General features: G+C 43.3%; 1 protein-coding gene across 4 annotated transcripts in view; it reads left to right on the plus strand.

Moving 5' to 3' along the window:
* FMNL3 (formin like 3) overlaps window positions 1–15,306 on the plus strand; it is a 104,728-nt gene that overhangs the window by 57,681 nt on the left and 31,741 nt on the right. For all 4 annotated transcript variants that reach the window (XR_010787461.1, XM_066585870.1, XM_066585882.1 and 1 more), the window contains exons 2-4: window positions 1,424–1,507; window positions 8,050–8,130; window positions 11,847–11,923. Coding sequence is in view for 3 of the 4 variants with exons in the window: in XM_066585870.1 (XP_066441967.1) it covers window positions 1,424–1,507; window positions 8,050–8,130; window positions 11,847–11,923 (242 nt within the window). In the remaining variant the exon portion in view is untranslated. The remainder of the gene's footprint in view (window positions 1–1,423; window positions 1,508–8,049; window positions 8,131–11,846; window positions 11,924–15,306) is intronic.

Below are 15,306 nucleotides of genomic sequence, written 5' to 3' on the forward strand. Positions count from 1 at the left end.
TGGCCTGGAACTGCTAACTTACTCTATTGACACTGTTTATTAACCCCTTAAGAACTGTAAATATACAGCGCTTGGTCCTGGGCTTTAAACCGGGCTGATAGCAGATGTACGGCGTGGTTTTAAAGCCTCTGCTGCTGCAATCAAGCAGGAGCAGGTAGAGTCCTCGGCTGTCAGACACAGCTGTTTTTTCCTGTAACTGGGAGTACTATGGATGCTCCACCTACAGTGTAAAAGTACCCTGTTTCCTCAAAAATGAGCCCTACCCTGATTTTTCTTTTTTTTTTTTTTTTTTTTTTTTAGGTTCTTGGGAAGGCTTGAAATATAAGCACTATTTGGAAAATAAGCCCTAGCTGCATTACATTAAAGGGGAAAAATGAATATATTACCTAGCAAATGTGGTCCAGATCCCTCCTGATGCTCTCCGGAGCTCCGACGCGCTTCTTGCAGTCCTCAGCCACCCACAGAAGATCACTTCCTGGTTACGGGATTCATAAATCCCTCCTCCAGGAAGCGATAGCTCTGATTGGTTCTCGAGCGTTGCTCAGCCAATCAATGCAGCGTTCAATAAACCAATGCGATGGCTGTGATTGGTTTTGGCCACTACTTGGCCAATCAATGCACAGCTCATTGAACCAATCACAGCCATCGTGTTGTGGAGGCAGGATTTATGAATTGGGCAATCAACGTCGCGGCTCAGCCCGTCGGAGCTCCGGAGAGAAAATACAAAGTGAATGACTCCAAGAGATCTTATATGATTTCACAGAAGTCGTAGATGGTAAAAAAAAAAAAAAATTGTTGCAAAAATAAGTTAAAAAAAAAAACCAATAAGATATTCACAGGTATTAAAGAAAAAACAGTCACCATATGTGGGGGGTGTGACAGACTCCCTTTAAAGCTGCCCCTCTCGCGGTCAGACTCTTATGAATGTAGTTGGTTTGGTGGGACAACCCCTCTTATGCTGTAAACCCACAGATACTCCAAAAATAAAGTAAAAGTAGCAGCGTACAGAAGTGTTACCCAGAGTGAAACAAAAAGTTTTGCATAAAGACTCCTTCTGGACAGTCCCTACTTGGCCGTACCTCCTACATTATGACATTTATGCAATGATCTATGTGTGTGTGTAGTATATACTATATACAGGGATCAACACTGGGGGGGTGATAGGCTGAAAGAAGCCATCTGTCCAACATACTATGTTACTATATTCACTGTTTTACTCTGTACGAATGATATTCTGTGTCCTGAAGTGCATTTTGTAGAATCCATGTTGGTTGTGTCAGGGCTTTCCTGCAGGCGAACGGACCGCGAAGAGGAGAATCTAGAAGGTCTAGAGGAGGAAAATAAAGCGTTTTAATGTCTGTTGGTAATACAATAGATGGACATCGACATCTGACTTTCTTTTTACTCTCCTTGTTTCTTCCAGAGTTCCATGAACCTTCCCCCCGACAAGGCGCGACTCCTGCGACAGTACGACAATGAGAAAAAGTGGGATCTCATCTGTGACCAGGTGCGGTTACATCTCTATATGAAGGATAGACGGAAATCTGGTGATACGGACACTACATAAGGCGCTAATGGAAAAGTCGGGTTTGGATGGAGGTTGTAGCTATCCCCATCCCCAGACTGACTCATTTAGGGAATGATTCATATATATGTGGAGGCTTTTGAAGAATTGCGCCAGTGCCTACAAAGGTGCGGCAACACGTAAAGGGACCTCCACGTTGGTTCGCCCTCAGTATTTCAGGTGTTCGAAATGGCTGACGCCTTTCATTATAACTAATCTTCCCGATTCCTCTGAACATCTAGATAGATTGCAGTCGCCATCCTGGGACCGGCTTCTACTAATATAAAATATGTATGCGTGTGTCCTGGGGTTGAGACCTGCACAATCGTGACGGGAAGCAAATGACAATGGGAGCCAGCATTACGGTGTTGCAGCCTCAGGCTGGAGAATACTCTGATCTCTGCAATTTGTGAAAGACCGAAATTAGAATTGCCTATACTATTCCACAAAGTTCTTCTTTAACCCTTTCACCCAGGGAGCCATAAAAGTACGTCAAGGCTCGCATGTACTTTGATTGAGCCGCTGTACTTTTATTCCATGGTGATGGTACGGGCTCAGGAGCTGTGCCCATGTCATCACTTTAGTATACAGCTGGCATCCCACATGAACAGCTAGATTCAGAGAACTCTGATCCCATCTGATTAATACCTAATACCGCCTGTCCATGGCCGTTGTGAAGTCCCGCGGCAGATCTCCGCCGCGGGAGCTGCCGCCCAGGAGCAGGAGCCACCGCCGAATCTCCGCCGGTCAGCCCTATCTGACAGATAGGCTGGCCGCGGAGAATCGGGGCAATTCACAGCATGCTGGAGATTGCCTGCCGCGAGCTTGTGGACAGCGGCCGGCGCTTTCCACAGCAATGCTATGGAAAGCGTCGGCCGCTGTGATTCGTCCACACGAGGCCCGTGGACAGGGCCTAGATGCTATAGTCAATGATGAGTTGCTTATCGGTGGCAAGGAGCTCTGACTGTTAGTTCATCGCTTCTGATGATGTAATCACAAGTGGGCTGATTGGTTGCCAAGGAAGCTGGTGTTCTAACAGGGAATAATATACTACAATACCAAAGTATTGCAGTGTATTATATGAATGATTAGAAAATCTCATGTTCATGTCTCCTACTGGGAAATAAGTTTAAAACCTGTTCTAGGGGAAAAAAAATCCAAGTAGAAAACTCCTTGTCTGTTTTTTTTATATAAACTTTTATTTTTTTTAGTTTTTTTTAAATCTTTGTAAAAAAAAATTGTCTTTGCCACATTTGTAGTGACCCATACCAAAAAAATGCAATAAGTGATGAAAAAGATATGTACCCCAAAATATAGATCCCCTGCCAAAAACAAGCCCTTAAGGGGTTAATGTCTTTGGGGAAACCCTAGAGCTGTAATCAACTCTTGTGTTCTAGAGACCCAGACAGACTTCCTAATCCTATTAAATGTTGTTAGGACATATGTTTATATGCCAAAGCATTAGCTAAGGCTGTTCACATCTGCTGTTGAAGCTTCACTCAAGGCCTCCATTGTAGGTTCTGGAAAAAAAACTATCACACAATGTAGTACTAGATTTTTGGGTAAAATGATGAACCCCATTATAAGGCTGTCATGTGACTGATCCATCACAGCTTGAATTTTTTTTGTTTTTCTGCTCCTACAATGGAACAAAAAAATGAATTTAAAGCGAAGGTGTGAACAAAGTCTTACGTATAATCGAGAAAACAAGTTTCTGGTCTGCCATATAGACAGAACACCTTACAACACACAACAGTACTAGCTAAAAATGGAAACCTCTTATGCAACTATATTAGACTGTATACTAAAGGCTGACAGGTAATTGTTGGGTATGAGCCTTGATCACATCTCGGCAAATGGCTGTGATGTGATCAAGGATGGGGCCACCGCTTCAGTTCTTACCTTTTTGGAATGATACAATCTGCTTTAATTGTAACATTCAAATAGTGAAATGCTTGAGATCAGAGGTTCCTCCGATCTGCGCCATTTGAAGTGGCGCTGCGGATGTATGTTACAGCAGTTGTCACACTCCTTTGCAGTGCTGGTGCAATCAGCATGATTATGCTGGTCGTAAGTTGGCCACTGCCTGCTGGTCGTAAGTCGGCCACTGCCTGCTGGTCGTAAGTTGGCCACTGCCTGCTGGTCGTAAGTTGGCCACTGCCTGCTGGTCGTAAGTTGGCCACTGCCTGCTGGTCGTAAGTTGGCCACTGCCTGCTGGTCGTAAGTTGGCCACTGCCTGCTGGTCGTAAGTTGGCCACTGCCTGCTGGTCGTAAGTTGGCCACTGCCTGCTGGTCGTAAGTTGGCCACTGCCTGCTGGTCGTAAGTTGGCCACTGCCTGCTGGTCGTAAGTTGGCCACTGCCTGCTGGTCGTAAGTTGGCCACTGCCTGCTGGTCGTAAGTTGGCCACTGCCTGCTGGTCGTAAGTTGGCCACTGCCTGCTGGTCGTAAGTTGGCCACTGCCTGCTGGTCGTAAGTTGGCCACTGCCTGCTGGTCGTAAGTTGGCCACTGCCTGCTGGTCGTAAGTTGGCCACTGCCTGCTGGTCGTAAGTTGGCCACTGCCTGCTGGTCGTAAGTTGGCCACTGCCTTCTGCATAGGACGGGGATACTCCTTCATATGTTCACCTTTTTTATATTTTCCACTTATCTATTTAAGGCTGGGTTCACATTTGAATTAAAAAAATATCTGTTCATCTCTTGCATCACGGAACAGAAGAACAAATAAACTGGCATGCCGCGTTCATCAAAGAGTGGTGCCTGCTGGAACCCATTGACTATATAATGGCTTCCGTCCGATTCCCATCATTTTACCAGAAAAAATAGTGCAGTATGCTGCATTTCTGACGGAAACCATGACAAAAGCCTAAACCAGCACGTTCAGAGTCTTATTTCCATTTTTTTCTTATTTTTTTTGCCCATTGTTACAGCCATCATGTGGATCCTGGATTCATTTTTTCCCTATATTTAGTGATGACAAATTATTTTTGCTATAAAATGCAACACTTGTTAGCAACATCAGTATACAAACCAGAAGAAGCACATTGAATAAAGGCCCTTTTACACGCAAAGATGATCGCTCAAAAGATGGTTTTTAAGTGATCATTTTGCATGAACTACTAATTGGTACTAATACCAATTAGTAGCTTATTAATGCACGTGAGCCTCCGGGAGCTATATTCAGAGAACAGTGGGTGGTCTGTCTTCTAAATACATTCCCTTTGTTCTGCTGTGGCGCCAACAGCTGAGACAATGTTATCGGCGCTCTCCGCAGAGATCACAGTGTGAAGTCTTGCTATCAGCTCTTCTTCTGAATGATGGATTTTATGCCGAACATAAAATCATCGTTCGGCAATAAAGTCATAGATGGGCACATTTACACGCAACGATTATCGCTCAAAAGCGAATTTTGAACGTTCATCGTTGTGTGTAAAAGGGCCTTTTAAGTGTGCATAGTGAAATTGCAAAACTTTAAATTCATGGGCCATAATTAAAAGCCATTAAGATAGTCCCACGGTGGTACTCACCACTAAAGGGGTATTGCCATCTAAGGCCTGTTTACTACTGGCTATAAATTCGTGAGATTTTGTAGCGATGTGACAACGCTACAAAACGCATGTATGTGAAGCTCATGATGTCACATCGCTACCAAATCTCGTGATTTTGTAGCCCGTGTGAAAGAGGTCTTATGCAGACACCAAACAATAGAATATGCAGCAATTCTATTGATGCGCCAACCTTAAAGTTCAATGTACATATAAAATCTAAACAAATTCCATGACGTCCTCTTGAGAAAGATGTGGTGAGCAAAAGAAATGGAAAGAGATTTCCTGATTCTTAAGTGCTAGAGCCCTCACGCAGATCACTGCCTACACCTGCAGCTTCGCCAGAGATGGTTATTTCTACATTGGTTCTATAGCTCATTGTAATCCTGCCTGTAATGATCATGAGAGGAGTGCTGAAAAGTTTTCTCTACAGAAATGCAGGTGTCAGACTATTATTTAAGGCTTAAAGGGGTTGTCCCGCGCCGAAACGGGGTTTTTTTTTTTTTCAAAACCCCCCCGTTCGGCGCGAGACAACCCTGATGCAGGGGTTAAAAAAGAACACCGCACAGCGCTTACCTGAATCCCCGCGCTCCGGTGACTTCTTACTTACCGGTTGAAGATGGCCGCCGGGATCTTCTCCCTCCGTGGACCGCAGCTCTTCTGTGCGGTCCATTGCCGATTCCAGCCTCCTGATTGGCTGGAATCGGCACGTGACGGGGCGGAGCTACACGGAGCCCCATTGAGAAGATAAGAAGACCCGGACTGCGCAAGCGCGTCTAATTTGGCCATTAGACGGCGAAAATTAGACGGCAACCATGGAAACGAGGACGCTAGCAACGGAACAGGTAAGTGAATAACTTTTGATAACTTCTGTATGGCTCATAATTAATGCACAATGTACATTAATATGGCCATACAGAAGTGTATAACCCCACTTGCTTTCGCGGGACAACCCCTTTAATGGTCAGTGTGAAAACTGCAGGATTGTTTTTAATATAGTATCATGGGGAGGGGGGAAGAACACTACCAAAAATATGTGAAGACGTTGTCTAGAGGGAACCTGTCATCACTATCTTACACCTAAAGCTAACTTTGTAAGCTAGCAAGGGATGAAAAGCATATACCTCTAAAGCCCTCTTTTTCTAATCGACCCATACATGTCCGCAATTGGATTCCAAAGTTCTCCCCTGCCATATGCAAATTGGCCGAGGGAAGAGTCGTTTGGCCGAGGGGAAGCTCATGAATCTGCCTCACTCTTCTCTGCTGATTTACATACGGCACGGGATAACGGAGTCCACATTGCGGAGGTAGACCAGCTCATTAGGAAAGGACGGGGCATTAGAAGTGATTGGCTTTTCATTCTCTGCCAGCCTATGAAGTCTGTTTTAGGGGTGGAATGGTGGTGGCAGGTTGCCTTTGAATAGAGATGAGCGAACGTGCTCGTTTAGAGCAATTATTTGACTGAGCATCACTTTTTTCGAGTAACTGCCTAATCGGGTGAAAAGATTCGGGGGGTGCCGGGAGTGAGCGGGGATTGTGGTGGGGAGTGTGGGGGGAAAAAGAGAGAGCTCCACCCCGGCGCCCCCAAATCTTTTTGCCCGAGTAGGCAGTTACTCATCTCTACTTTTAAAAATAAAACCTAAAAAAATTGATTTTAAATCCTGTCATTTTCTGAAAACTTGCTAATTTTTGTTTCCCACCAACAATTTGAATCCTGTTTTTGTGTCTTTAATACTCTATATTCTCCAATACTCAGAGCTAGGAGTACTGTACTAGGAATGTCCTCTATGCCACATCTAATAAATTTGTACTTAAAGGGGTATTCCATCTCAGGGAAACCTAATTCAATGTGTTCGCATTTGCAAAACGATGCACTCACTCATAAGACCTTTATTTCCAAAGTGCTCCGCTAATAAACAGCCAGAGGAATCAATATCTGTAATATGTGGAGAACAGAGCACTTTGGAGATATACATCTTATGGGGTGAGGGCATTGTTGTATGATTTCACACACACTGAAATAGGATTCCCAGCCTGGGAATATCCCTTTTAATATAATGATTGGAAACAGGATGTTACAGAAAACAGAAGTTCATACAGAAATTTTTATTCTTCATGGTCACATTGTTAAAACGTCTTGAATACAGAAGTGCCGATATGTAGTTTTAGTCACTTGTATGTCATGTGATTCTCTGCCTTCACGCTGAATACTTGTCTACTTTGGGATTTTTGGACCCTTTTTTTTAATTTTTTTATACTAAAGTCATTATTTTTGATAAGTGACAGGAATCTGGAATACTTCCTTGAAAATTGTTTAATTATTTAAAGTTAGCCAGCCATCAGATAAAAAGTAGCAGCGCAAGAAAGCGGGTCTCTAGAATGGGGCAGGCGGTGCTATGAAAGCGCTGCTGCTGCAGGAGTCGGCAGGGCTATCCAGTATGTGTCTTTCATTATTAGCAGTTTGTTACCTTCATTTGTGTGTAAATGAGCCTTCAGCAGCTGTTTGCACATGCCAGCATGTGGTCTGGACTTTGCACTCAGCTACATTTGTCTTCATACAGGCTGTTACCTAAATACAATGTAATCAGCTGCTCCTGTGCAGAACACAGCGTGTGGTCCCTGCTATCTCTCTCAAGCTAAATGATGAATTTTAAGCTCACCTAAAAATCATTGTTCGGACGATGAGTGGAAAATGGAAGCATTTGCATACAACAACTATTGCTGAAAAGCCATCATTTGAACGAATTGTGAACAATAATCGTTGCGTGTAAATGGGGCTTTAGCCAATTGTTTATTAAAAGTAGATGAAATCACTGTTACGAATGCAGTGTTCTCGTAATGACAAGAATGCAGACCATGTACTTTGTATCACACTCTTTTTATATGTTAGATCACCTTTTATATATTTCTTATATAAACCTTCTATATATTTTTTTGTTTTTAGGAACGTTTTCAAGTCAAAAATCCCCCACATACTTACATCCAGAAGCTACAATCCTTCTTAGACCCAGGAGTGACACGCAAGGTAATGGCTTAATTTAGTATAACGCTTAGATTTGTGTTTTGTGTTAAATGCAGAGAACATTGGATTAAAATAAGGATTTTTTTTTTTTTTTTAACCCCTCAGACTATTTTGTCGGTCAGTGAAATTAATGTGACTGAGGGTTTTTTTTCTGTGCCATATCCTAACCTGGCATGGCAAAAAAATAAAATAAAAAATGCTCTTCGATGTGATTACTTGGACAAACTGCAACACATACATATCAGCCTCTAGGCACTCTGAATGTAATTTTAAGTTTTGACGACTGCAGGCCATTCCACTCTTTGAAGCTTACCGGCTTCTTCCTGTCTTCCTGAGTAGTTGTGACATAACCTAGAATTATGTTTTAGATAATTTTGTATTGCTGTAATATGAACCCGTGACCAACTAGGCGCACACCAGAGGGTAGTGCATGGTGTATCAAAATGCTGTGGTAGCCCTTTTTGTCCAGTGTGCCAGTCGCTCTGTGCAAGTTGCCAGTTCTAGATCCAGCAAAAGAGCCCTAGACCATCACACCTCCTCCTACATGTTGGACAGTTGGTGTCACACATTCAGAAATCATCCCTTTTGACGGCTTACAAAAACCATATGTGATGTGCCAAAGATGTCAAATTTTGATTAATCAGTCCATAAGACCTTCTTCCAGTCTTCAGTAGTCCACTGGATGTGCTGCCTGCCCCTGGCAAGTGTTTTTTTTTTAATTAGTTTTGCAATCCTACCAGTGGCTTTCTTACTGATACTCTACCTGTGAAAACTACAGATAGATGTCGTCTCTTCACAGTTGAAATGGAAACTTTTTTTTTTTTTTTCCTTGCTGCATTAAGCAGTGAATGAAGATTTTGTGCCACGAGGCTCCGATTGAGCCTTGTGTGGCGCATAGTGCTAAGGCAGCAGAAATGCATTCTTAAGCTCTCGCTCATGACCTGAAGATTGTAAGTTTAATCCCTGCGTGGTTCAGGTGGTTGACTCAAGGTTGACTAGAATGAGTACCCAGCTTGCTGGGAGGTAATAAGTAAATTACCTGAAAGCACTGTGGAATAAATTGGCGTTAGAAAAAAAAAAAAAAAAATTCTTGTAACCTCACAAACTGTTGATCCTCCAACGTTTTATCTGATTTTGTACTGGCCTTTGGTCTGCCAGTCCTCTTCCTGTCAGTACCTTTTGATGGTATAGAAAACTGTACTGACTGCCACCATTTGGCTTTCTTGGTAATTTCTCAGTATGACAGAACTATACTTCTAAGGGTTATAATTGTCTATCTGTCCTCTTTGGTTAATTGCCTTTTTCTTGCCATTAGGATAGTAATGTGGTCTGTCCTGAAGAGCAAAACCGTCCAAATCCTGCTATAGAGGGTGTTGTAATGCAGTCTGTTCCAACACTGGTTATATAGAATCAGAAGGTTTGAAAGTAATTCACAAATGTTGAGACACCTGTAGGAATGGTTTGCATCCAATTTCAAACCATATTTTGCTTTCTGCGTTGCAGAGCAGCTGTCATTGATGTGTTTCCTGAAAAAGTCCTTTGGTTAAAATCATAATTTCAGACTATTGTTTTCAGGTTAAGTATTTCATAACATTTGTATGTTTTTACCGTTCTTTTGAACCATTTCACATTATTTGTTGGACTTGAACTGTCTTAATGCCAAAAATAACTGGGAAAATGTAGGTGTTCTAAAACATTTTACCAGTAGTGCATACACCAGTTTTTTTTAATTTATTTATTTTTTTTGTTTTGGGTTCTCAATTCTGGAAATGTCCCTGTTATAGTGAATTCTCATGTTGCGAATTTGATGCAGATTTTTCAGTTCAAACTCCACAACAATTTACACTTACAATACTTCGGGTCTGTGAATATTCGAGTCCGCAGCATATCAGTTCTGTTGTGGATTTGTGCACGCATCCTTTTGATTGGAACTGTTAACCCCTTCCCTCCCCATGACGTAAGGGTACGTCATGGGAGCAGGGTACTTCCCACAAATGATGTACCCTTACGTCATAGGGATAGCGCGAGATCATAGCAGATCTCGCGATATCCTGCAGCGGGAGCTGGCTGTCACTAGTAGCCGGCCTCCCGCTGCGACAGCGGGGGGACATCGTAGATTCGCCCACCCGCTGTTAACCCCTTCTCTGCCGCAATCTAAATAGATCGCGGCAGGGAAAGAATTCACAGAGGGAGCGTGCTCCCTCTGACTTTAGCCGGCTCTCACGATATAATCGCGAGAGCCCGGCTGGTTGCTATGGCAACAGGACGCCAGATACCGGTGTCCTGTATTGCCATTGCCTAAGATTGCTATAATAAGCGATAACGCATTGCAGGAGAGAAGTCCTGCCATACCTTATCGTAGCGATCTTCAGTCCTGCAGTGTAAATCCCTCAGAGAAAAGTGAAGTACCAAAAATAGAAATGTAAAAAAACCCTTTTTAATGCTTTTCTCATATTAGCATAATAAAAAAAAAAAAAATCCCACGTATTTGGTATCAACGCGTCCGTAACGTAATAAATAGAACATGCTTTTTCACCTGTACGGCAAAAAGCGTTTAAAAAAGGCAAAAAAACAGAGGCAAAATGCTAAATCTCAAAAAACGCTATAAAAGTGATTAAAAAAAACATATGTACCCCAAAATGGTACCAAAAAAATACTACAAACCGTCTCGCAAAAAATAACCCTCTCAGAGCTCCGTCAATGGAAAAATAAAAGTTATAGGACTTTGAATGCAGTGATTTTCGAAAAAAAATAATTTCCAAAAAAAGTGTTTTTAAGAATTTTGGTATCGTTGTAACCGTACCGACCCGCAGAAAAAAATGTAGTGTCATTTATGCTGCATAATTAACACTTAAAAAAAAAATCTGTGGCAGAATTGATGCATTTTCCCTCCCTAAGATCATAAAAAAAAAAACATACGTTTTACAATATAGTCAATGTACCCAAAAATGGTACCAACAAAAACTACAGTTCACCACGCAAAAAACAAGCCCTTATACGGCCGCATCGACGGAAAAATAAAAAAGTTATGACTTTTTTTTAAAAAATGAAGATGAAAAAAAATTACAAAAATCGTTTGGTCCTCAACGCCAAAATAGGCCCTGTCATTAAGGGGTTAAAGTAACCCTTCAGTTTCCGGATAGTTCTGTCCCACAACAGGAGGGGTAGGAGGTTTTATTACCTACAGCTGTTCTTCTCTGCCACCCCTCAGAACTACCGGCTCCAGGCCCCATTTACAGCCGTCTAAGATGGCAGCAGCAATTTTCTAACTACCTAATGTGCAGTGCTCTCTAATTGGCCAGTGCTGATCACATGTGCAGCTCTGAGCGATCGGAGAGCAGGTGTAGGGCATCATAATGTAACGCTACCAATGCGCTGTGGGGATTGCATATTTACATCTTCATCAGCACTTCGGCCCTATTCACCAATCAGGTTGCTGGAATTGTGAAACAAACAAACAACCAATCAGGTTGCTGGAATTGGTAAATAGGGCCGAAGTGCTGACGAAGATGTTAATATGTGTGGGGATTAGGTAGTCTGAAGATTGTTGGCCATCTTGGATGTCCGAAAACAGGACCTGGAACCGGCGGATTGGAGGAATAGTGGAGAAGGACTGCAGGTTATAGACCGCTCTCTTGCCCTGAAAGCAGAGGGTTGCTTTTTTTTTTTTTTTTTTCTTTTAAAAGTGTAATCCCTAAAGTTTTACTTGCACATTTCAGAAATTTAGGAGACGGGTCCAAGAGTCTACGAAAGTGCTGCGCGAACTGGAAATATCTCTGAGGACGAATCACATAGGGTGAGTACTGGTTACAGCAGAATTGTGTTTCATCGTGTTTGTCGCTCAGAATTATGACTGTCGGTGTATTCAAAAGGAAAAAAAAATTGGACCGCCGTTCCAGCGTCACGGACACGGGCGTTCTCTGTCGCATCCTGGTCTGTACTTGCTGAACTTTAAGGAATGAGGAAACTATATTAAGTCTTGGTCTTTGTAAGTGGTTGTAAATGTAATCGGTGGAGATTGTATTGTGCGTTGGGGTTGTCAGTCCATGTGATTCAGACCGTGTTTGCCCTTTAGCGGATTTGGGGAATAAGTATTCCCGTTAACGACTGCTGCGACTTGTTGTAATTTTGATGATCATTTTGCTGGGACGCTTAACCCTTTCCAATCCACTGTCTGACCTCTGAAGACATTATGATTTAAGGCTGTACAGCTCCGATGTTGGAAGACGTCCATCGGGGTTCTCTTACTCTATATTGCCAGCCTCTCTGCAGTCAGAGCCTATCCAACGTGTCACCTCGTGCAGTACTGGCTTTAACCAGCATATAGCGCTGTTGTATAACGGCAGAAAAAGAGTAAGCCCCCTAGGAAAACCAGGATACAAATTGGATTGGAAAGGGTTAAAAGAGTTGTCCGGGTTTTGCTGAACATTCATGCGATTGCTATGGCCAATCGCTTGTTTCAAGAGTCTCTTGCCTTGCGTGCTAGCGTCATAGATGAGCCTAGGGATTTTTTTTTTTTTTGCTCAGATACTTAGGCCCCTCTCACACAGGCGCTTTTAAATGCGATTAGAGTGGCGCTATCAGCACCGAGCCCCCGTTGTTTTCAGGCGCAAACAGCCGCTCGATCGCAGTGCTTTTCAGTGCTGCAATTTTCAAGCGGTGCATGTTTTTGGGCGTTTCAGCATTTTCAAACGCTGTGCGTTGCCCATTGAAATGAATAGGCAGAGTTTTCAGCGCTGCTGAAAATGCGGCACACCTTGGTACCACGTTTTTGACAGCGCTAAACGCCCCAGCTACACGAAGTGGAAAAAAGAATAAATCAATACTCTCCTTTCAGGTCCCTCCCACTGCTTTCAGTCATTCCTGCAGGTTTCCGTGCAGTTGTCAGCACCGATGTAGCATCTATTGCTGGTAACGGGGATTGAAGTCCCCGCCTCCAGCAAGAGATTGCTCTGATTGGCTGAGCCAGCACTTGATGAACCAATCACAGCTATTCAATGTGGCTGTGATTGGTTCTCGAGCACCGTGGCTCAGCCAATTAGAGCTAATTCACCAATCAGAGCAGTCTCCAGAGTGTAATGAGGGACTCAGAGGTGGAATTTTTTTTTTTCTAGAGTGGTCCTTTTTTTTTAACAGTATATAGTGGTATACATGGAGCAGTGCAGGTGTATCTTGATCCTATTGACAGGATATGCTCCGAAGTGTCCTGGCAGACCAGACTGAGAGGTGGCAACTGGGAAGGAAACTGAATAACAGGAACATTACCACTTCCTGCGTATTGTATCTGCTCTTCCTTGGGACCCTTCCAGCCCGCTGCTATTGCCCGTGCTGCATGCATGCATCCACCATAGTTAATTGGATGGATTGTATAATATCGAGATGATCTGTATGGGGGCTAACAGGTTAATGCGTACCTCAGCTGATGAGGCCCCTCATTTTATAAGCCAGGTCTGCAGCCGTTGTGACAGTAGAAGGAATACAATGGATGAAGACTCTTCGAGTTCACCAAAGTAGTGCAGCCTGGGAGCAGTGGGTTGCGTAAGAGATTTTTGGCTCCAGTCTTCCCAGGTTGGAAATGAACCAGCGCAGCAGACTAGTAGCTTGTGGGAATAAAGTAACCTGAATACACGCAGAAGCAAATGAGAGAAGGAAAAAAGGAGTTCTTGGCATCTTTTAGGTGGGATTCAGGCATACGTCAGCGGTGAGCAACCCCAGAAATAGAGCATGTAGTCAGACAGGAAATGTGCAGGATGGGGGGGGGGGGGGGGGGGACTGTAGAGGCAGCAGACAGGAAATAGGCGGGCTGCTGGCCGGAGAGAGGGAAAAGTTGGTCCGCAGCTCCAGTGTCAGACTGAGTCATGTGCCAGAGCCTGCGTACATGGCCGAGGTGCTGCAGCTTCTAAAGAGCGGCGGAAATAAGGCGTCTATAGCCATCGGTGCAAAATACGAAAACCCGACAAAGTCCCTCGTTGCTATAATACACACCATCCTTGTGCATGCAGGCGAAGTATTGCAGTGCAGTAATAAAAACCAGATGTGTGCAAGGCAGTTTTGGCATTACTTGTTCTTCCTTGTTTAAAAGTTGTCACTTCTCAGTGAGTCACCAGAGCTACGTATAAGCGGAAAGCACAAAATCAGATTTTATGTGCATCACGGCAAAAGCTTGAGCTTATTTATAGCAATATACTGGTATAATGAAGGTTGAAGGGTATGTATACGCACTTCTTTACAATTCTAAAGGCCCATTTAGACACAACGATTATCGCTCAAAATTCACTCAAAAGCCGTCTTTTGAGCGATAATCGTGTAACTGCACTGACATCATGCAGTTTTCGTTAAGCCATCGCTTATCATTGTCTTTCAGCGTGCTGAAAGATCAGCAATCGGTTATCGGGGATTCACAGCGGGATACAGCTGATACTATTTTCAGCTGTATCCCGCTCCCTAATGACAGGCTGGGCATGAAGAACACAGCAGTCCAGCTGTGTTCTCCATACCCCGCTCGGAGCGCTCGGCTGTATAACAGCCGGGTGCTCCAGGCAGAGAACAGCTGGATGCAGAAGACAAGTGGGGCCACCCCGCTTGTCTTCTACATCCTCAGCTCTGAGTGCCTGGCTGTACAACAGCCGGGCGCTTCCTGCGGGGAACAGCTGGATGCAGAAGACAAGCGGGGACACAAGTGTGAGTTCAATCGCTGCATGGTTCAAGTAGCCAGCTCAAGGTTGACTCAGCCTTCCATCCTTCTGCGGTCAGTAAAATAAGTACCCAGCTTGCTGGGAGGTAATAAATTACCTGAAAACGCTGAGGAATATGCTGGCGCTATACAAATAAGATTTATTTAAAAAAAAAAAAAATTTTAAGTGGTTGTTTTTGCTTTTTTTTTTTTTTTATGCATTTTTTTAGATTAGATTACTATTTTATTGTATTTCAATAATGATGATAATTTAGAGGATTTGCATAAATGACTAGCCACAACCTCCTATAGAGATCAAACCAGACCCATAAATGACTCAAAATGTCAATGCACCGTGTACATTCCCCACCACAGCCCCTTACTGACTTGTCAGAAGGTGGGCATGGTGTGAACACTTTCATCCTACCACTAAGTTTCCTTTAACCTACCCTTATTTGTAATTTATTTTTTGCAGAACTTGTGATGTTCAGTTTCCCTTTCAATAC

The sequence above is a fragment of the Eleutherodactylus coqui genome, chromosome 1, assembly GCF_035609145.1.
Source record: "Eleutherodactylus coqui strain aEleCoq1 chromosome 1, aEleCoq1.hap1, whole genome shotgun sequence".
In the NCBI taxonomy this organism is placed as follows: Eukaryota; Metazoa; Chordata; class Amphibia; order Anura; family Eleutherodactylidae; genus Eleutherodactylus; species Eleutherodactylus coqui.